This window comes from Merops nubicus, unplaced genomic scaffold, assembly GCF_000691845.1.
Source record: "Merops nubicus isolate BGI_N331 unplaced genomic scaffold, ASM69184v1 scaffold5290, whole genome shotgun sequence".
Lineage (NCBI taxonomy): Eukaryota > Metazoa > Chordata > Aves > Coraciiformes > Meropidae > Merops > Merops nubicus.
In genome coordinates this window covers 1-23,372 of record NW_008580741.1, presented here as the reverse complement: position 1 = coordinate 23,372, position 23,372 = coordinate 1, and the positions used below count along the sequence as shown (strand labels likewise).

At 41.8% G+C, this 23,372-nt stretch overlaps 1 protein-coding gene across 1 annotated transcript in view; it reads right to left on the bottom strand.

The window, feature by feature from the left end:
- Window positions 1-22,364, bottom strand: part of NPNT (nephronectin) — a gene marked incomplete at its 5' end in the record, with an annotated part of 30,230 nt that extends 7,866 nt beyond the window's left edge. The window contains 7 exons of the mRNA XM_008936718.1: window positions 7,723-7,819; window positions 7,904-8,199; window positions 9,975-10,097; window positions 11,276-11,410; window positions 16,214-16,333; window positions 17,156-17,275; window positions 22,272-22,364. Coding sequence (XP_008934966.1) covers window positions 7,723-7,819; window positions 7,904-8,199; window positions 9,975-10,097; window positions 11,276-11,410; window positions 16,214-16,333; window positions 17,156-17,275; window positions 22,272-22,364 — 984 coding nt within the window. The remainder of the gene's footprint in view (window positions 1-7,722; window positions 7,820-7,903; window positions 8,200-9,974; window positions 10,098-11,275; window positions 11,411-16,213; window positions 16,334-17,155; window positions 17,276-22,271) is intronic.
- Between the last annotated feature and the right edge of the window lie 1,008 nt (window positions 22,365-23,372).

Sequence of the window (23,372 nt, the reverse complement as noted above, 5' to 3'; positions counted from 1 at the left end):
CTCGCCATCACTTCTGACTGCAGCTTTGCCTTCGGTGAGCCCTTGCAGTGGAGTTTCACCGAACGTTACAGCCACGCTGCTGCTCCCCGCGGAGCACAGCAGTCCCCACGTGTGAGACACAGAGCCCTGCGGCACCCCCAGGGACTACCTCTCTCCTGGCCTCTCCTCTCATCCCACCGCGCTACAGAGAACAGATGCTTTCTGCCTCCTGCCCTGTGAAGTCAGCAATGGGACGGAAAGCCGCCGGGCGCAGCGTGGGTAGGCCCTACGGCTGCCCGTGGGGACGGGCACACGGCCTGTCCGTCGCCCGCCCCCCGCCGCACCCGCATGGAGAGAGGCCACGGCACGGAGAGGCTCCCATGGGAGCGGACGGAGAAGCAAGCTGCCCTCTCCATGAGCTACAGGAGGACTCCATCCCATGAGGAACCTCACCAGTGCCATCACCTTCAGGCCCACACACCCCCACCAGAGACGGGTTGGCCACGGTACCTTCTCATCTAGGTTAACACTGAACTTAACGCTCTGTACCTCTGTATCTTCCTGTTCTTCCCCAGATTAAGTTTTCCTTGGGGACCAAAGGCTCAGACCACAGACTCACAGGCAATTATAAGGCTCTAAACGAACAATGGCAGAGAGCACTAAGAAAACCCAGTGCCCTGCTCTAAATTTTGTAGGATACTCAGAGGTCACAGTCTCAAGATATGCGCTTGCCCTATGAATCCCCTTCCCAGTCTCCCATAGCTCAGGGAAAATACTGCAGGAAATACTTAGGAATTTATTTTCCAGACTACTTCAGTTTACTTACTAAAATACCATTTCTACTGCACCGCTATTTTACAAATCTGAATTACATTTGTGCATATGTACAAACATTCTCAAAATTAAAGTTGATATATCTGCCTGTAATTAAAGGTCTAAAAAAAAAAAAAACTTTTCTTCAAAACTTTTCTCTGAAGTCCTCTCCAAACACTGTTATGAGCTCCTAGAAGAACGTGCTGCAGAGCTTTAAACCAGTCACTTCAGAGCTCAGACCTCATTGGAGGAATGTGCACTCGATCCCAAAGGAGAGTTACCGTAAGAGAAGCAGGACACTCACTATGATCCACGTGTCCACCGCTTTTTGCTGCAACAACTAATATGTTGAGTGGCGATCGTGGGAGAAAGTATTTGGCACAGTTATTTTCTGCAAGCTTTCCAAGTCCTATCAGTGTGCTTTTCACTTAACTTCAATGGTTTGATAAAGCTTGTTAAATATAAACTTGGCCTCTTTTTCTTGGAGAATTTTATGAGCTCTGAGCGAGCCAATACATCAACACTACCATATTCTCAAAAGTTCATGAGCTAAGTTCTCCACAGATGTATGAATGTGGGGGGAACATTTAACAAGCGCATAAAAGATTGATTTCTTTTCAGCTTTTTAATCCTTTGGGAAAACTAGGACTTTCATTTACTCGCTAACTGCCAAGTTCAGGAGTACAAGAGGTGGTGTGTACACAGGTTATTTGTAATTGCAGAATAATCACTGTTTTGATGTTACAAAACCAAAACAAAGCATGGAGTGCAGCTTCACGTTTTTAGCAGTTGTTATTACTATTAATAACACAGTCTTCTGCCTTACAACAAAAACTGCATTCTTATGCATTCCATTCTACACAATAATCACCACCAAGCTTCCCAACTGTTAAAAACAACAACAAAAAAGGGCAAAGATTTTTTGACTGAATAGTCACGATTTAAAGTTGTTTAATTCCAATTTAAAAAAAACAACCAACCAAACAAAAAACAACCACTAAACAAAAAGACAAGTGATGAGATGCCATGGAGAACTAGTAGAAAACAGCTAAAAAGGAGGGTAGTCCAGAGGTCAGTCAGGCTTAGTAAACAAGAATATGTCCTGTTTTCGTCCAGGGGAGACTTTGATATTTGCTGGGCTAAACAGAAAGGACAACAGAGAGGTCCACTCCAACCTGCAGTGTCCAGGGTATGTTGCCCAGAACCCCGTAGATTCAAATTTTGCAGTGAAAATCATCTCAGCAAGGGCTTTTTGGTGGACTTTCATGGACTGTCCCACCCTCTACAGTACCATTTGCATAAAAGGGGAGAGATGGTGCTGGCGTGAGACCACTCTAAAGTCCAGTCTTGCATTTCCCAGGCAGTTACAAGGCTCATTAACTTTGACCTAAATCAAACATCTTATTATCTATCTTTTCAGAAGATTTTCTGAAAAGTAACCTGCCTGCTTTTCTAAGAGCAGCTTAGAGGTGCAGAGTGACAAGTGAGTTTCAGGGAAACACAGCTGAAATAAGTAGCCTACAGAAGCTTGTGTATCACATTGGGGATAAAACCAGCTAGAAGATTGATGGAGAATCTGATCTGCAAGACTCCCAGATCTTAGGATTTAGCTCCAGAATTACATACAGTAACAAAGAGCCTATCTCAAATGCTTAAATACTAAGATGAATACATTTTAATAGATGCTTGACAGTGAAGACAAATGAAATGCTATTATAAAATTATAATACTCTAATGATATCATGGAATAACACACCCCGCATTCTTTCATGCTTTCAGCATTTTCCTTTTGTCAGCACCTTCAAGGATCACATAACTGCTTTTACTGCACTAAGAACTTTTCAGTCACTGAAAAGGGAAGTAGAAAGAATCAAGTTTAAATCCAATCTTTAATTTTTTTAATAGCTGTTATGAGAAAAGTTGAATAATTCCAATTTTTTCAGTTCCACTAAGGGCTAAGAAGGAAAATTATTGAACTATCTTTTATTATAGATAAGGGTTTTCTTTCCTTGCTCTGCTGATATCTAATATTATGCTTTATCTTTAAGTTTATGCTTTTAAGGCTTATCATCAAGATCCTGATGGTAGCAGAAATTCAGTCTTATTAAGAAGTTCCTTCTCTTTGTTAGACACTTTATCTGAGTAACCAGAAAAGATTCCTCTGTACCTCACTGTAGTTTGTATCAGTCCCGAAATAGTTAAGTATTAAGCCATCGCTGCATTCCTCCCTCATTGCCATTCCCCCTATACCCATATCAGGAGAAGATTATCCTCGGTGCCAGATTCCACTGTCTGCATCTGACTAAGTGGTTCAAAGGCCAAGTGTAGGAATTTCTTTTTAAAAAATACTAATTTTTTTTGTTCTCTGAAAAAGCAGTTTCCCAAAGTCAATGCAGGCATTTTTAGAAAAGGGGTAAAGCACCTAAAGAAATGCAGAAATTGCAAGGGCATTTAAATAACATTATCAGCATTATTATCATTTGTGCTCTTTGCCACCACCAAACAGAGCAATTTCACTGGCCTCAGATGATTTCAAGCTGAGCAGCACAATCAAGAGTGCTCTGAAGTGAAAGCTTAGGACAAGTTTACTCAGTGTCTGGGACAGCAGGTCAAGTAACAATGAAAGGAGAAAACGGGGAGCAACAACTCACCAAAGGTAAGCTCAGGAAAAGGTTAAATAATGAAACATTAAAATCTGAGAGACGCTTGCAGAAAACAACTACCTTGCCCAGGTGTGTTTCTTCTCCTGACACAGACCAATCCTAGACCACCAGTATGTTTGCAGGATTTGGCCTAGTGCAGTAGGACACCTATCACTGCATAGCACAGCGACTACTCCACTGCCATGGACTGCCTAACAGATGGAGAAGCAAAGCAGTGGTTGCTGTCCCAGCTTTGTCTAAGTCTGGGTAAGGCTGCAGAGCCCGAGGAGTTAAAAAGGAAAGGAAAAAGTCTGTGCACCACAAGATAATGTAGCTTAAATACAAAACTTTAAATACTGAGGTCTTTGGCAGATGCCAAGGGCTGGAAGATCAGAATTGCCAGTGGTCGCTGGCTGCAGTGCTCTCTGTGCTGGGTTTTGCCCATCTTTGTGGGATAACACACTACATTCTGTGACTGGGATACAACAGCCTTTGGCAACATACAAGGAAGCAGCCTCCTAGGCAGACACAGTAACTCTTCTGAAGACTTTACAAAACTGAAATTAAGTCCTACCTCACGATCTGAGTGCACCTAACATCAATTTCCTTCTGTTTTCCAAGACAGTAAGTGTTATGACTGAATTGCTGCCTGCATTTTCCTGTGAGACAGGCAGCAAGAGCAAGACTTTCTCTTCTCTTTTCAGGCATAGGGGGACCACAGCGCAAACTAATTTTTGAGAACTACTTTCTTTTCTGTCTCAACTGGAGAAGCAGATGACATGGGAAATGAACTTAAAGAGGCTCCATATAAGCCAAATGAATTCAGCTCATATCTGCAACCTAGGAACACTGCAAAGATGTCTGACGTAGGTGGGATTAAAACACCAAGTGAGGTGTTTTAAAGAAGCTGGAGGAAGTATTTGAAAAGGTCCCTTCCCTGAGGAAACAGACAAGCAAAAAATCCACAAATGTTTTTGGAGATGGGGAGGGTTTGGAACATCCACGTGGCAGATAAACACATCAGAGGTTAGCTAAATGTTACTAGTTATTTTAGCTTAAAATTCTGTACTGTCTAAACACTGTGGTTGTTAACATTGTGTTTGGCTGTAAGGAATGCTTTTCAAGGGGCCCCAGCTACAGCCTGGTGGAAGCACTGCTGCCCTGAGCTTGCAGTGCCTCACACAGAGCAGCTGCAGCCCAGAGTCAGGTACTGCTCTCCCACAGGCCTGGAGCAGGGACTGGGTTGGCCAGCAGGAACCCCACGAGTGCCATCTGTAAGCTCACATGGAAGGCATTTGGGCTACTGCACTTTATTCTGGCATTTGGCACGAGCACGCACGCAGCAAGTTCTGCAGCCAGGTAACAGCCAGGAACTCGGCGCCGGGCAGCAACGCTCCCGTCTAGCTGAACCCCTGGTGTGGTGGCATCTGGGGATGCTCCAGTGTCTCTGTATTACCCTCAGAAATGCAGGTCTCAGAGCAGGCAAGGAAAAGCTGAGTCCTGCCCTGCTTGTCCCACTGTAGTGATCTACATGGCTATAACTTTCCTACCTGCTCTCCTCGGTGTCCCACGTGAGGAAACGTGACTTCTCCTCCTCCTCACAAACTCCTGCAGTGCAAGGACACAACAGGTAAAGTAACACCTTACTCTACAGCAACGCTTTCCTTGACAAGGTAGCACGTTCTTCTGTTTTGCAGAACTGTAGTTTTCAAATCCTAAACAAATGCTTTTGTGCACTCACTAAATAAATGCCTCTGGGCAGAGAGAAGGTGAGAGGGGACACCAGTGACCACTACCTAGATGATGCTTTCAAAGTTCATGAAATAAAGACAGAAAAAAGATAGAGACAATACCAGCTTCATTAAGGATGCACCATGAAATTCCTACCATCTACAGCACAGGTGGAGTGTCTGCCTCCAGTCACACACGTCTGTCATGTATATCTTTAGCACAGGATAGAAGAAGAAATAACATGGGATTAAAGACATTCTATTGACTTGATCCAAGGAGGTATCTGTCCCTGTATTACCTGCTGAAGACAGTAACAGTTGCTGGTTCTTGATCTGTTGGGATTCTGCTGTATAGTGCACTGAAGCCTTTGAAGCTAGGTATGTATATCACAAACCTAAAAGGGTAGCAGCCCACCAAAACAGATGATAAAACACTTAGCAAAGGTCAACTTTTCCTGTGTTCATTGTATGCACCATAATATGTTTGCAGTAATAAAACAAACACTTCCTTCCCTACTTTCCAACCCCATGTATCTGAAGCATATGTACTGAAATTTGCTTCAAAATTGAGCCACTAGGGTCAACGCAGGACTAATTGTAAATAATAAGCTTTAAACTATTCCTCTGCTTTAGAATTGCAGAGAATGCTTGCAACATGAGACAGTCTGGAAAGTGCAATCCTAGAATCTAGAATAACTTCCATGGAATTTTGTATTCTTAACTATTGGTTCCCATTCTATTAAGTTTTGGGAATCTTCCTTTTTAGAATTTACATAAAAATCTTTTTATATTTTAACCAAACATAGAATGTTTAAAAATAACCTTGAAAAAGCCAAAAGCACACTCCTCTGGATAGTAACAGGATTTATCTCCCCAAATTCTAAGTTAGCTTTTGTCTCTATTTTTAATTTATCAAACTCTACGACAGATAAAATGTCAACAGGGAAAACAAACATCTTTCACAGGGAACAAAGTATTTCACTGGATAATGACCTAAGAGAACACAGCCCAAGAAGTTACCATGCAGACGCCAGAAAAAGGAGAAAAACACTCCCACACTGCCATACACCTGCTCTGAGACACCAAACTTCTCCTCTGACACTGCTTCAGCAGCTTTACTGTAGGTCAAGCTGAAGGAGAAGGGCTGATCCAGCACACCCTCCCCAACTCTAAAGAGCAGCAGAACTAAAGATGAAATGGGGTGTTGAATATTTCTCCATAGATCAGTGTAACTGTTCTGCCAATGACCAGGCCCAACAAAAATGATACCACCAGCAGGAAGATGAACCAATACACAGACTGTATTGTGTACAAGAAGGACATTCCATGAATGATTGCTGTGGGTACAAACAGGTCAATCAGCTGGTACATAAACAACACCACCCCCAACGATCTCACAAAGGACGTAACTCAGCCCACAACAGGTGGTACAAACAGAGACCTGAGGTTGCCCACGGTTGGCATGGGAAACAGCCAGACCAGCAAGCTGAACACATAAGAGAAAGGTGCCCACATGGTGACTCTCACCCGATCAGCCCACGTTCACAAAGGTCTTGAGCAGACTGGGACCCAGCTCCAGGGAGAGTCAGGAAGCTCTGTGGAGACACTCCTGACTCCCTACAGGTGGTCCCAGCTTTTATCCCCAAGCAGACACCTGACCTTTGTCAACTCAATGCAGGACCCCTGGGGCTCATTTCCCTTCTGGCTCTCCCTGCAGGGCTGGCTGCACCCTGGGGGGAAGCTAAAAGGCAAACTCACCCCCTCTGTATGAAGGGCTGTGGGAATCACCCATATGTCAACCTTAATTCGGGGCGTGGGGTTCAGATCCCAGCACTTCAGTAACTCTGCATGTGCCAGTAATGTCTGCTGTGGCATGCACTAAAGCTGGCATAGAAATGATTCTATAGCTTTCAGAGCAGCTCTTAAAATGACACATGTTCATGCTACAAGAATTTTTAGTACCTTCAACTTCTCATGCATCCATTTTCATAGATGCAGTCCATGAAATTTGTCTCTATGTTACTTTTATGGAATTTTGTGATTGCTTGGTCATAAACATCCAAGACTATTTTAGTTTGTACAATAAGGTGACAGAACAGAGTCTTTAGGTAATCAGACTTGGTCTCATTTCTTACCATTCTTAAAGCTAAGGAAATATGCTGTCTAAGAGTGACTCTCAACTCCCTGAATTTGCACACAGGAACTATTTATGAGTTATGTTGCATTTCAACATTTTTCAGTAAAATGTCATTTGCTTTCCAAAGCTTTCGTCTGCAAGCATTATTAGTTTAAGTACTTATACAGGACGATATACTTATAAATAATTTCAGGAAGAAAACCTGGAACTTTTGGTTGAATTAATCCAGAACTTCCTCCACACATTTTTGTTAGGTCATAAAATCAATTATTTGTGTAGCTTTACCATATAAACACTTTCCGTTTCATGTCTTTTTTCCCACTGATTAAAGTGTTTCAAAAAACCCAAACAGTACAGACTATGCTTTCACCTCACTGCATCTACAATTCTGATAAATGAAAGGATATATAAAATTACTTACTGAACACATCTCCTCGGGGTTTCTGAGGCTCTATCTGGATCCTGTTGTCATCTATAGTGCGTTGGGAAGTTGTAGTTTCAATGGGAACATGTGAAGGCTCTTCAGTTGTTATCTGAGTTCTTTGTGGTGGTAGTGTAGGTCTTAATGTTGTAGATTGAGGTGGTGGTGGAGGCCTCGTCACTGGCTTCGTTACTGGCCTTGTTGTCACTGGCACATACCGAGTGGTTGGCTTTGGTGTCAGCTGAGTTGTTGGCCTGGGTGTGGGACGTGTCGTTGGCCCAGGTGTAGGTCGAGTTGTTGGCCTGGTCAACGGCCTTTCTGTAACAATAGCAGGTACATATGGTGGTCTGAGGGGTTGCCTTGTGCCTCCAACATCAGGAATCCTATTGGTTATACCACTGCCTCCCTTAGGGAGTGTGCTGTTGCCCTTGAATATATGATATGGAACAGGTGGTTCAATCATAACATTAGGAATAACTGTGAAGAGATCAAAATGGGACCAAAATGGCATCTGAGTCTCTCACTCCAGAAACTTAACAATATATTTCATTATGACACGGAGAGTCGTCGCTGAAATAATTTCTTTCTGAAGGTTTCCACTAATTAGAAACGTGTTTTAGCATCAGCACTGCTGAATTACCACATCCCTTTAGCTACTACCTCTCATTACAGCAGCTGAGAGATGATTTAGAATGACTGAAGGTCAAGAGACTTCCATCCCCACATCCTCCCAAGCATCAACTCTTTCAGAGGTGGTAAAACTTGCACAAAAGGATTGTTAGTAAAAAAGCGTGGACAGAAAGATACGTGTCAGGCAGCTCTCTAAACCAGACAAGTTTGTGCTCAGGAGTGGAGGCAAGTTTAGTAAGACTCCCATGTTACAACCATTTTAGTCATGGATGGGCACATAGCTGTGGCTTAAGTTACTTCTTCCACACCTTTCCACTTCTAAACTTTACTCCTTGTCAGGAAGCATTAATCATTTTGCAGAGATTGAACCCTAGCCAACAGACTTCATCTAGATCTTGACCTTTGCTAAACACCAGGAAAGCAAGGAAAGGGCATTTTTTCAGCCTCCATGAAAAGGAGAAGGTGAACTAAGCACCATCTACACCACAGTGGTAGTGCCTACAGTACCATTTTCCCTAATATTCCATAAAAAAGGACACCAAATTTTAACTTGGTTTCACAAGGGGAGTTTCTGTAGACATGACTGAAAGAACATCTGGGTTTTATCTGTAATTTTCTATTTGTTAGTAAGCCTTTTATATCTCCCTGGAGATCTTAAAAGCCCCAATAAGAACTCTAGTCACGTATTTTGAGTACAAGTCTTTCAAGTACAGCACATGGTTAAAAAGAATACCTCCTGTTTTTTAAACAATTAATTATTTGATGATAGCAGGTTAAAACGTTTTTCTCTGTGGCCACACGTTTATTATTCTTTTTTTGAATACCCTGCAGTTTTTACATTATGGTATATTAAAGTATAAAACGCACCTTAGGACCATGTCCCAGTATCATATGTGAAGTGTGTCCACATGTAACTGCAAGCACTCAGGCTGGGAAGGATGCAGCTTACATTACTGACAGCTACAGCCAAAGGAATTCAGTCTGCAGTGGTACAGCTCTTTAAAGGGAGCAGTGAGTCACCAAAGACCAGAACCCAAAAATGAACACAGGGCCCTCAAAAAGATTCAGCAGCTGTCATAGAGCTGCACAGTCCTGAGGAATGTCAAATGTGGGGGAGCTCTAATGGCCTACTCTGTAGAAAGGGGGGTGGCTCCTTCTCCTGAGAGAGGTGAGGAAGTGAATTCTCCAACAGAGAATTCTTCCAGAGAAATCCTCCCTCTCGGCTCTGCTAACATCTGGGGAGCAGTGGGGAGTGGATGGGGTGAGCTGCTGAAACAGGGCAGTGGCAGAGTGCACAGCAATATATAATAGCAGGGTATGAGTAATGTGTACTGTCTGACCAGAGCGACCCTGCTTACTCCCTTGTTCTCATCCTGAAGCAATCTCTAGAATGAAGCTGTGAACAGGGAGAGGTGAATTTCTTTCTAATTATGAAAATGTCTCAGGGAAAGGTATTTTTACCAAGGCATCCTAAGAGTCAGAAAACTCTTGACTACTTTCCCTGTCCTCTTAAGCATTAAAAACAGTTAAGATAAACTGAGCCTGATAGTGCTGTATCTCAAAATTTACAACATGGGACACTGTCATTTCAGAATTCCTTCTTTAAAAGGAGCATTACATACGTATGCAGTTTGTTCCGTTGTCTCTATACCCTTCTTTACACTTGCATTTGTAGGATCCTGGTGTATTGTAACATCGTGAAAAACTACCACACTGATGGTGGCCAAGGGAACATTCATCTATATCTGCAACAAAAAGGTACATTAAGAAACCATTGACTTCAAAGAAACTTGACTTTCCACTTATCCCTGAAAAATTCAGACAGCAGTATGGTCATCGGGAAAGTATCATTACAAAAGTGAATTGTCAGTGTGAAAAGGAAGATAGCCAGTCACAAATCAATGTCATGATTAAAACACTAGGGTAAAAAGGACTATTGGGGAACTCTGGTATTGCTCAGCATCAGCTTCAGTGCTGTGCTGTGTGTGGACTGCAGTTGGGATCACAAAGATCACAATTTCAACAACTACTTCTTTATGGTGGCATGAGAAGAAAAAAACTGAGTGTATGGAATACGAGGAATATGCCTGTTGTTAATCACAGGGGTATTAAACCTTTTTCATAAAATGCTTCCTTTATTATATGTCTGTACAGATGTTTCTACATCAAGTAGAAACTGCTTCAAACATCTTAAATGGCATTTCCATGTTTGTTGTTAGCGATGCAATCAAACATTTCCAAATTCCCGTGCTCTGCATAGAGATTTCTCTCAAAAAAATACACTTAAAGTGATTCCTCATAATGTCCACGTGATCCTTTTTTCAGTGAAAGGATCATAACCAGTTTAAACTAAGACAGTGGGACCTGGGAACATCTATGTGGAAGGGCATACACCATCTGCATTCCAGTCTCATGTCCAGACACAGACAGATTATTCTTCAACCCCTGCCTTTTCCCCACCTGTCTTCAGGGGAAGGAAGGCTGGGCAGCCTTGTCTGGAAGGAGCTGGGATATGCTCTAGTCACACTTTCTTATCTTAGATCTTGGGGCACATTATGGAGCACACCTGCATTGGAGCTCAGTCACAGACTAAGCTCATACAGTGCTCCAAACCTACAACTGCCTGTGCACAGTGAAACCTGTGGGGACAAAGGCTTTGAAAATAAACTCCTGAGGTCATCAGCTCTGTTCTCCCTGGAGCTTCCACAGCAGAACCAGTTACAAGAACGGGGGACAAATATGCTTCCTTTTTCACAGTCTATTTCTATAATACTCTCTTTCCTAACACACAGACGTGGTACAACCTAAACCAACCTGCTTTCACATTTCAGCCATGGTAAGCAAACATTCCTCTTTAAACCATTAATTTCAGTTTAGAATATGCAGCACTACTACATGCAGATAAAAAGGAAGTTGTTACTACCATGGCATTGGTATTTGCCTCCGATGTACATTAGATCAAAGCCTTTATGACACCTGCACATGTAGCTTCCAAAAGTATTGACGCAGTGCCTAAATCGTGGACAGATAGCTCTCCCAGTAGCACATTCATCAATATCTGTGGAAACAAAGGAACTCTATTATTCTTAATGGCAGCTGAAATACTATACTATCTAAATTAAAATGGTTTTACAAAATGAAAAATTAAAGAATAGCCAAAGTATTTTTGATAAAGTCCTTTTGGCTACACACTGGTCATCCAGCAGTAACACCCGAGTACTTCTGGCTGTGCCATCTTAGTTCAGCTCTTGGTCACATCCCCAAATTTTTATGCCTCCAGTGCCAAAAACCTCTACAAAGACTGTGAGTGACAAGCAATGATCTGGCATAATGAGCACTGCCACTGAATTTGGAATGCCTGCTCTGTGCTTTTGCTGTCCTGGTACCCTTCCCCTTGGAGAGATGCTCTCTAATTCCCCACAGGATGCACAACAGCTTCTTTGAGGCCTCAAAATACTTACCCCTAAAACTGTCATGGTGCTTGTCTGAAGGAAAGCTACTTTGAGTTCTTCCTATAAGTCCTGCCTGGTTATAAAGACAGCACACGGATTTACAAACAAGGAATAATAAAAACTACCCCAGTAATTCTTTTTCCGAAACAGGCCTGAAATATTGTTCCTGTAGCACAGGTCATACCTGCATACTCAAAGTCCAACACCCTGCAGCAGGAAGTGGTGTGACTTCTTAAAATCTCACTTGTCCCTAATCCATGACCTGTCTGCTGAGCCTATCAGGAAATTTTCACCTGTGCAGAAGGAGCAGTATTTCTGGGTGTCTTACCAGTTAGTTACCACAGGCCAAAAGCTTTTGGAGTACCTGCTCTTTGCAACCTCTTACTCAGCGGTGCCTGGGCTATAGCTGACTCCTCTTTCACAGAGAGGCTGGTTACCTAAGTGGCCTTAAAATCTCTCTGAGGTTCTGAAATGCATGCCTCCCATTTGCCTTGCCAGATGCTTACAGCAGGACCTGAAGCAGTTCTTCGGCAAGCAATATCCAGGCAAGGACAGAGTAGTGGGAAGACACAGGCGATGCTCAATCCCATCTCTGACGACCCCCATCTCCCAGAAGCTGCTGTTCTGCCCGCTGACAAGCCAAGCAGAGGCCCAGGGCACAGCCGACGCTCACCCGGCGCTGCCTTCACTCTCTGGGAAACTCTCAGATGAGGTCAGGCTGATACACAAAAATTGTGCTACCACTCACTCATAGCCCTTGGACACCGAGCTGAAGCCTGCTGAGTGCTTGAACCCTAATTCCTCACCGAGGTAGAGACCTGCCAGGCAGGGCTGCCTCCGACGCACACCACTCCTGACGTCTGTTGGTTATCTACAGGGCACAGTTCAAGCTGCTGCTCTACAGCTCTATCGGGCTCTTGATCTATGGGAAAGCAAGATTGTGCTCTCCACGCAATTCTTTTCCCAAAAAGACTACTTCAGCTGCAGGTGTCAAGACTGCAAAACAAAGCCAAGTGATTGATGCCCTGCTGCTTGTGAAAGAGGCCTGAACTAGGCAGGGAGATGCCTGAGTCTCCTGCACAGCACAAAAAATATGTTACCACAAAACTGCTGGTTAGTTCGGGCAGCTACTGAAGGCAGGGGAGACGTAGCTTCAAATACTCCAAGCTGTGTTTACCCCAGACAAAAAGTCACCTAAAGCCATGAATTACTGGCTGGCTGGGCTCCTTCAGCAACTCTTGCTCTGTCCCAGTCTGCAGGAAGAATTACCAAGGACAGCAAGGACTCAACCCCTCACTCCTGGCCCGTCACACTGCTCTGACATAGCAGCTCTCCTTTACTCTCAGTAGGGAGCATTTCTTCAATGCCCTGGTAGAAGCCTGAATGAGAAGGAAAGCAAGGCAAATACTGGGCATCTCTCCACATGCCTGAATCTCCCTATAAATCTGCCTCTTGGTTTGAATTTATTATTGAAGTTTAAGCTTTCAGTATATTATTAACAGTTTTATGAATTCTACCATGTTCCTTACTGTTATTTAATTTACAAGCCACAATTTTCTGCCCTTTTTTAAAATGTTATTTCAAGGCTGCAATTTTCAGACTCTTGATTACTATGAGCTAGTTTGGGTTCTTTGTTGTTTTTATCTTTAAACCACAACTTCTAAAAGCAATTCAGTAGAGAAGCAGATTAGCCACTGAATATACCCCATCATGGCATGAATTAGGTCCTCTAAGACCTAAGGTAGCTTGTCCTTACTCTCCCCTGTACATGTTCATGCTTTTGCAAATTCCCATGAGGTAGGAAGCATGTTAGATCACAAGAGCACTGCAGTGGTATTGTTTAATATTCTAGGCAGTAAACATCCTAAAGATGCAGGACTGAACTGCTAATCAATAAGCTATTGAAAAGTGACACAAAAATAATGGAAAAAAGTAATAGTCTACTGCTTGTATTTTATGTGAGAGGTGGGTAGATGGTGGTTAGTGGTGGGAAAACCACTTTTTGACCATTAGCTAGAAGCTGGTATGCAAGTGCTTACGATTAGTTCCCTGCAGTCCTCAAACAGCACAGTGACCGTGGCTTCTTTCAAGTCCATGGACCCGAGCCAAGTCACACCTGCACCCAAATGATCTAAGGCTGCTTCCCTTTGCAAGCACACTGTGGCTCATGCCTGCTTCCTATGAAAACCAGGGCATGAAGGGATGATTTCTCTTCTGATCCGCCCAGCCTGCCTTGGAGGTGCACGCCTGGACTTAGCACCAGGGAGCTGCTTCAAAGAGACGTAACACAGACAGCACCTAATCCATCTGATGATCAATGTTCCACAGAGAAGCAGAACTATGAAGTCTTGCTTCCCTCCTGCTGTCACAGTATGACTATATTTACCAAGTCAAGCACTAAACAACTGAGAGATAACTTAAAAATATTCTTATTTTTAAGCTTACAAGGCTGTATTTTCAAGTTGCTATACACAACCAAAACAACTAGTTCATTTTACAATGAAAATAATTCTTTTCAGTCCTCAAATACCTTCAGACTTTCTGAAGCTGAAATGTGTATACTGATAATTTCTTTAATGAAAATAGCAATGCAAAAAGCTGGAAACATTTATTTACTGATTCAAGAGTCCTTAATCAATTAATTAGTCAATTAATCCATATTTTCACCAAGTATTTTGATGAATTCTTTTTCAATTTGTTGTTATTTAGTTTATATGATTTACCTCCACAGTCAAATTGTTTGGTTGCTCTTCACTGATTGGAAGGAAGATTTTAACAAAAGAACGATCACCATGGCTTAAGCTAAGACTAGAATAACACCTAAAGGAATTTCCACCTATGCTAAAAATAAGCATTACATTCCCAGCTGTCTCTGAAACTCTCCCCAAACAAGGATTTCATGAGCTGCAGCCAATGCACCCTTCAGTTTTTTTAGCATCATCTACACTTCTATTTGTACTGCACTAATACCCAGACCCTCACTGGTAATGGCAACCTTCCCAACAATGATGGGCTTGCAAACGTGAGGAAAAGCCACAGTCTTAGTCTCAAACACTTTCAGTTCTTGAAGGTATTTACTGGGTTCAGTACAACTCAAACTTGATGAGAAAAAAAAAAAACACAAAAAGGGTGCACGTCACAATCACTTCTTACCAAAAAAGGGGAGTAGATCATGTTATGACCCATGACATCTTTTGCTGTGATCACTTTCTCTGTATTGTACAAGACTTCTCTGATTTTTTTGTGGAAAATTTTAAAAATAGGTTATGAGATCAATCTGAATGACACACACTCAACTGAAATGTGGGTACACAATTCTTCACCTTTCTGGGAAAAAAAGGTTTTTGAAAACGGCACTGAAAAACTCTTTATTAGAAGTGTACTTTGTTTATTTCAAAGCATGAAGTTTGCCTGAACATAAAAAAGCACACTTGGAGGATCTTTCAAGTATTTTTCTAGCAAATTCCTGTACTTGGTATAACTTCCTTGAATCTATATTTAAAATCGCTCAGCTCACTATGGCACGGCACAAGCATCTTCCAAAGATGCCTGTCTGCCGTAATGTCCACAGCATGACAAATTACAATTCAATCCTTTCAGCATGTGACAGTGGTGGGAGAACCACCTCGCCTGTGGACAGCCATGATACCCAGATGGATAATTAGGGCACCCAAATTCTTTTACATTCTTTCCTTGCAAGTGTTGTTTCTGGTTATGGAACTGTAGCACTGCGCTGAGTATAAATAATAAAATCACTGGAGCATCATATCCAGTCAGGATGTAGTTAATGACTAATGTCACACGTCACACTTTCTTCAGACCATATTAGACTGTGGAACAATACAGTCTGATTAACCATAAGCACCTTTTCCACATTCACAAACATGGGAACAAAACATTTCACTTTTATGCAGTCTGAATTCCTGAGTTTATTTTAACCTGTGGTTTTCACACTATGGAAGAAAGAGAGCAGCTTCAATCCTGTTAATACTAGGAGTGTGCACAAACCTTCACCCTGTCCCAGTATAATCTCAACGATTTCCACAAATTATCCCTCTACATGCCAAGCCTGGGCACCACCTTGTTTTGTACAAGAGAGAGCTGACCTCCCCATTCCTTTTGTTTTGCAGGCATGTATTTTGGAGTCTCTGTCAGCAACAGTTTAAAATGACCCAGTAACAGGAGTAGTAAGGACCAAATGCTTGGATGCCAACCAGCCCATGTGAGTTCTAAGCAGTTGACAAGACTCACAGGACTGGAGGAGAACACTAGTGATCTCTGACACAGACCACCTGAGCTACATGCCTATCCCAATCACATCCAATAAACTCTCAAACTGTATTCAGTGTAAGGGTAAAGACATTTTGGAGGAAAAAAAAAATAAATTAGATCTGCATCTGAGCACCTACCTATGCAAGTCCTGCCATCAGGCCCCAGCTGCAGCCCTGGAGAAGGACAGCGGCAGCGCACCTGCCCCTTCAGCACGTCACAGCCATACTGACAGTTTGCCATTGCACAAGAAAGGGCATCTACAGAAAAAAAATTCAACAGGTTTAGGTAAAGGCTCAGATCAGGACCAGAAAATGACTGAAAACTTTGGAGAAATAAGACATCTTATTATAGAAGACATCTTATGAAAGAAATGAAAAAACGCTTGTTGGATTTGAGGGGCATCCATTCATGCTTTAAAGAGCAAATGCACATAGAGTAAATTTTTTCTTTTCATAAATTGCAACTCTAAGGAGAAAAAAAAATACCACCACAAGTGTACCAAGTTGTATCATGCAACACAGTCCCTGTGAGTACTATAATGCCCAGAATGTATTATAAACCCTCCTGGACAGTACTGCTGTTTTAAAATAGAAACATTTTTAGTTAAAGGTAATTTCTTTCCCCCTCTCTCTGTCCAGACACTCAAAATACCCAATTTTATTGGAGCAAGTAGGAACCTGATCTCCAGAGAGATGACAGCACAATTTTATACCAGTCAACCAATCAACATCTGCAGCTTTAATGATTTTACACTCATAAGGACATAATACATCAGAACTGCAGGTGTGTTACTGCAATGAAAACTGCAAGCACTTGTCCTTGAAGGCAAATTAACAGTGATTTACAGCACTGAAAAATGCTTCTGGGGGAATCTGTAATAACACTAATAAAATAAAAATATTTGCTCTTGTTGTGTTCACTCTGATTTCATTAGAAAAAAGAAGCTCCTCTTGTGCAATGGTTTAATTTTCAGCAAGATTCATCTTTTACTTTGGGATTCATCTGCATTTCATTAAATTTTCCCAGGAAAAGCCAAGCAGGGCTCAGCAGAGCTGGAAAAAGGACAAGCCTTGCCGTACTCGAGCAGGTTCCGTCTGGCATCAGCATGTAGCCGTTCAGGCAGTAGCACTTGTAGCTGCCGTAGGTGTTCATGCACCGGTGCTTGCACGGCCGGGGCTTTAGTCCACACTCATTTAGATCTGGAACAAGGGGAGCAAGGGGAGCGGGTGGGAAAAGAAAACATACAAAGTGCGTGTGAAAAAAACTCTCCTTCAAGTTGTGGGAGAAAGAAGGAAAAATACAGCAATGAGCTTTTTATACACAGTCCAGCTGACAGTGAGTGTCCAGAAGGTCCTGCAAGAAGCAGGGTTCACCCCTCCTGCCAAGTGATGTACTTGCTTCTGTTTCACAGACATCCTCTCAGAAGTGACAGCGTAAGCGTTAGGCTAAGTGCCAACAGAAGTTTCCTTAGGGAATGCACAAGCTCAGGCTGCCCACGTCTTGCCACTACTCACGTTGATGCCATGGACTCTGGAGGAGGGGCAGGGAGGAAGCAACGGTCACTGCTGCAATCCCTATCAGTGACTCTGATAGCGATTCAGGGATCCACTATCATGCTGCAAAATTAGTTGCAGAGGAATTCAGGAAAGCCCATGCTAACCTGCTTTGAACCATCTCACAGAGAAAACATTCTCCTTACCATCTAGAAAATACTGAAAAAAAGTATCTGACATCAGTGATATTTGTCAAGGACTATCCATGAAGGCTACTATAGCAGATTTACAACTTAATAAGATTTACAACTTAATACAGAATTCATGGCGTAAACTGAAAATATGCAGCCTACAATTTTCATATTGGTAGACAAAGCTTCTTACAAGAAGTAAAGATTAAGTGAGCATTTCCTTCAGAACTCTCTTCCAAGAATGTGTGTTGGTTTTATTTGGGTAAACTAGAATAATTTGTTACTTAGTTATTTGCATACTGATGAGTAAAGCTAACAATAAAGGTGAAAATAAAAAAAAACTATTCACAAATGCAACCAGCAAGTACTAAACAACTAAGTTACAGACCCTCACTTCTAACACTGCACAATGCTGTCTAGAAGTCTGCTAAAGTAAGAGAGTCACTGATATTTCCAAGAACTTTTTAACTAGCCATATCCACTATTAAGCGCATTCTCATTAAAAGTCACTCCCTAATTCCCGTGGCAGAAAAGTAAACCCCCTACTGTGTGGCAGACACACAAACACAGCAGCCACTTTACACAATGCCAGCTGAGGAGGAGATGCACGCTTTCTATCGATGAATAGATGTGAAGGCTTAGATTTAAGATGTTAAAACAGAAAGACAAATATGCCTTTAGTTAGAATTAAGTCAGTAATTCTTAACAGTATTCATATGTAACATTGAATCTGTTGCCTTCTGATCCACTTTGTTTTCACCTTCATGGGGTCAAGGAAAACGGAGCATCATACAGACAGCTTTTTGCCCCACAGCCCTTCCCCTAACTGATGGAAATAACCATCTTTACTTCATTTTCCAAGGCCTCGGGAAGAACAGCAGGTTTAGGGATATGAACACTTCCTGCTCCCCTCTTTTGTGAAAGGCTAGTGATAAGGGACATCATTTTGCCTTTCTTCCTGCAGAAGGCTGAACAAAATGTTTCTAGGAAGCCTGAAGTGAAATGTTTTCTTCTAGAGCAGCGAGGAAGACCAGGTGAGTGTAGGCAGGAATTCAGTGAGCAAAAGTTGCCAAAATTAGGGCTGGACCTGTGCCTGACAAAGAAGGAGTGACGACCATCTCTGCAGTCTTGCAGAAGATTATGCCTTTTCAACTCTCTCTCCTTGGGGATTTGAAAACACTTCTGGAATTGCTAGGAGAACATACTTCTCCCAGCAGGCTCCAATGCCACAACGACAAGAATATCCCTGCTGGGTTTGTGAGAAACTGCCGTAGAAGAGATGCACGTTTTCTACTGTGCAACCAAGATCTGCAGCTAAGAGTCCTCACTATTGACACAGTGCATGTACAGGGCAAATGGAAGAGCAGCAGATGATTATGCTGGAGGGGAAGGGCAAGTTCTCATTGTGAAAATCTTTGTGTAAAGAAAAGCTATATAAACATACTCTATAATACAGGTGAAAGGTTGCATTTTGGGAGGCAAACTTCTCTAGGCATCACAAAAAGCTGCTTTTTTCTTTCTTCTGTAAAACTTACTACAATTATGCAGCTCCTGACAGACATTACAGCTGCATTAACATATTTATTACACATGCAACACATCTGCTAAAAAAGTAGTTGTTCATTCAAAAACTCTGCTAGAATTTGATTTAAATTCATAAAAGTGTCCCCACAGAACCCACACTACTGACTATTCTGAGATTCATGGACAACAATAATTTTGAAGAAAAAGTTCTGTAAATCTAAAATATCTGTATTCTTCTTCTTGTGTACAAAAAGCATCACTTTACAAAATAAATACATGGCAAAGCTAAGTATAGAATATTTAACTAGAAATAGGGACAGAATGAGGAAAGTTAATGCTGGAATTAAGCCAATAGTGCAGGATTTTAAACAGTGCCTGTGTTAACATCCAGTGCTTACATCCCAGTGCACTTCATCTAAGTTCAGATATTCCTGAAGACCTTACCTTTCAGAACTGTCCCACATTTATTTCCAGAGCTACAACCAGAGATCTAAAGTTGAAAACAATACGCATTTATGACTGTTCTCTGTTTAGCATCTTGCATGAAGTATAGATTACATGAGCCTTAAATAACTGGATCTTTCTATAGGACTCTGAATACTACACTACCATCTGGTACAAAATATTCTTAGTACAGGAATGACTGCTCTGGTATTGACAAATAGACCAGCTATTAGTAACATACTCTGAAAATAACGTGATCTTAAAAAGTAGGTGTAACCAACTGTATTAGGATATCACATCACAGGCTCTTAAAAAGTAGGTGTAACCAACTGTATGTATTAGGATATCACATCACAGGCATTTAGTTTGTGGAATTCTAACTAAATTATTTGTCTTGTCTTCACCTCATTCTATTTCTGCCTGTGAACAAATACTGTCAACATCAGCTTTTGATTCACATCTTAAAAAACATGCTGGGAGTAAAATGTCTGTGCCTTGAAAAAGCTCAAAATTTTTAAGCTTGGCTGACGTAATAGAAAGCTAAAGTCATGAGGCAGAAGACAGGCTGTTAGCACAGCGTCACTTAAACCTAAACCTCAGGTTTTCACTTTTGCCTTTGAAACTAGCTATTGAGAGAAAGATGCTTTTAACCTTGTGGAGTCAGAATAAATGCTGTTGTTCAGGAAAACAAGTACTGGCTGTGGCTGCTTCAGAGAGAAGCCAGCCTGCAAAAATCTTAGATGTGTCAGAGCATACTTCTCAGCCCATTTTAGTTCCCCCCATATGCAACTTTTCTTCTTTTCATCAGCACAGACGGGCACATATTCAGCAGCTGCACAACAAGCACCACTCAGTTTCCTAGGAGGCACATTGTATGATTACTGGCAGGTCCCACTGGTTCCACATAAAGGCCTGTATGGATATGCTGACAGCTCCACACACCCATAATCTGTAGCGGCGTGCTTCCCTCAGAAGAGTTCGGATGTGCTGCACAGGGACTGGGGCAGCGCTGAAACATCCCTGACATTTATATACTCTAGCTCTTTGTATGCTTCTTGTTCCTTAAGCGAGGTCTGTTTTTTCCAGAACAGGTTCAGGCTAATGTTAACAGTCAAAAATATCAGCCATAGCAACATACCTCTTGAACAAATGCTGCTTACTTATCAATTGCGCATTTCAAGCTACGTCTATAAAGACATCTCTGTATAATCATCTATGCATCAAAAGAGGAAATAAGAAAACAGCAGAAGCTTCCTCTAAAAAAATTGAAAGCTTAAGTGTATAAATTCAAAGAATAATAAAAATAGAACTTTTACATTATTTTTCTTTTTGATAAAATATCTTCATTCCTTCTAGTCACTTCTAATCTCACACTGGAATTGAAAATATAAAGCCCAACACTAGTAGAGATTAACAAGCCCCACACTATTAAAAAACTCAACAAATCCCTTTAATTTCTGTGTGGGAATGTCCACTCACTGTCCTGAACTTGAGAATTTCATTGTTCATCCACTTGAATCACTACATTGCCTACAATTGTACGGTCAATGCAAAACCATCATTCTTAATTTAAAAAATAACATAAATGTACATAAGAGCAGTGACAGCTTTGGGCAGTGTGGGAAACAGGTCTACAACATAAGTGCAGGCTGCTCAGCACAAGCATTTTGTTTTCAAAGAAATGAAATGAAAATGTGAATGCAAGGAGAGGACAAGAGTGCTGTGCTGGCAAATCCGGATGTGACTTCTTTGACTACAGTAGGACACCAGACATGCTCTTGGATAATGACTCACTTGAGTGCACACATAACAATGGGGCACTTATTCCTAGGAAGAGGCAATACACTCTGCTATTTTCTTTAATTAGCTCCCCCAAAAGACTCCAGCAGTCAGATCTTTCCTGCCTTTTTCTGCCTATTAGCTAACTTGGATCAGGCAAGTTCAAATATTCAACACCACATTTACTCAGACCTTGAAAACAGAAAACCAGAGTAAAAAAATCAAACCGTTATCAACATACTATAAAAAGTAGATCAGCTTTCATTTTAAGCAACTATCATTACAATACCATGTCAAACTTAGGACAGGTGATTTGTATCACCTTAGAAGAGTTTTGTTCACATCACTTAGTCTGATTGATCAACAGCTACCAAATGCAGGATTTAACCACCCTTATTTTCTTCAACTTCCAGACAGTTTTGTCTTTATCTATCCCAATAAACCATTTCCACCGCTCTCACTTCACAAAGGAACTCAAAAACAAGTAAAAAGATCAGGCCCTGAAAGAAGAGCAGAGGAAAGAAATAAAGGCAAGCTAAACCCATAAGTATGGTGGAGAGTCAAGCCTTTTGAGACCACAGGCACACAGCATGAAGGAAATACAATCAGTTATTTGCTCTGCATGCTAACGACGCTGCAGGTTCAGCTTTTGCATCACAGCCATCGGTATATTAAGCCTCCAACTCCTTTGCAAAAAATTGTATTACTATTTCAAGCTGTGCAGGCAGAAGGAGCATGCCCCCTGAAATACAGGACGGTCTCACCCCTTGATGCTATAATTCTTGCATGAGGATCCATGGGGCGGAACAGAAGCACTTCGCTGCTCTGACCAAGCGGGCTTGGATATAGCTGCTCATCTTTATGTGATCAGAAGGCATAATAAAAATGAAAGTACCAGACCTTTATAATATGCATCAGTTCATCATTTAAACAAACAAACAATATATAAGTGCTGACAAGAACTGCACTACAAAAAGAGAAAGTGGCAAACTTCACATCACATTCCTAGAACAGCATAAGAGGACAGTAAATTACAGAGAAGTGACCTTATGTTCTTTGCATAAAGAGCCTTCCCCAGCCACACGAAGTTAACCTGCATATGCCTGAGACTGCCAGCAAAAATCACAAGTTTTCAACTATTCCCATTTGTCTGTGAATGTGGCTTTTATTACAGAGCAGGTATCAATCTTCTGATGAATACATTTTGAAAGAAGCATTAGTTCTGTTATCACTATAAATTAGAGAACTGGCATTGGGCATTTTCTTTCAAGTTACTCAGCTTTTTTCTTAACTGGTTACAGCTATAAAATTGAAATCAAAAAGGGAAAAGGAAACACTAAAGCCATGTAGCCACTCAAGGCTACATCTTGCTCAAAGTCATCACAATTTAATTGCTGATGATAGCAACGTAATAAAAGAAGTATCAGCTCTCCTCAGCTTCTGAGTGACCTCAGGCAAGGTCTAGACTTCCACAGAAGCTGCCATGCCACTGGAAAAGGACAAGCACCCAGGCATCATCACTCTGCCAGGGTTCTGCAGCTCTGTTGTGAGGCTGGGTTCTTCTCTTGGATTGGTGCCTGGAACGTGGCTTGACCCACGAGGCCCATGAGGGGATGAGATGTACAGCCTGTTTATCAGTGCTTGTACTCAAAGAGAACCTTTCACCATGAACCTAGGCATACTTTACAGCCCAGCCCCACTCACACATCCTAGAAAGACTTCACCATTTCTTCTGCCAACACCACTACTTTCTGTTATGACTAATTATTATTCTAGAACAGAAATAAGAGAGATGGCCCATGGACTCAACAGGACAGGTGCTATATTAAGGTCTAATAACATCAGTCTGAAATGCTGGGGTCTGA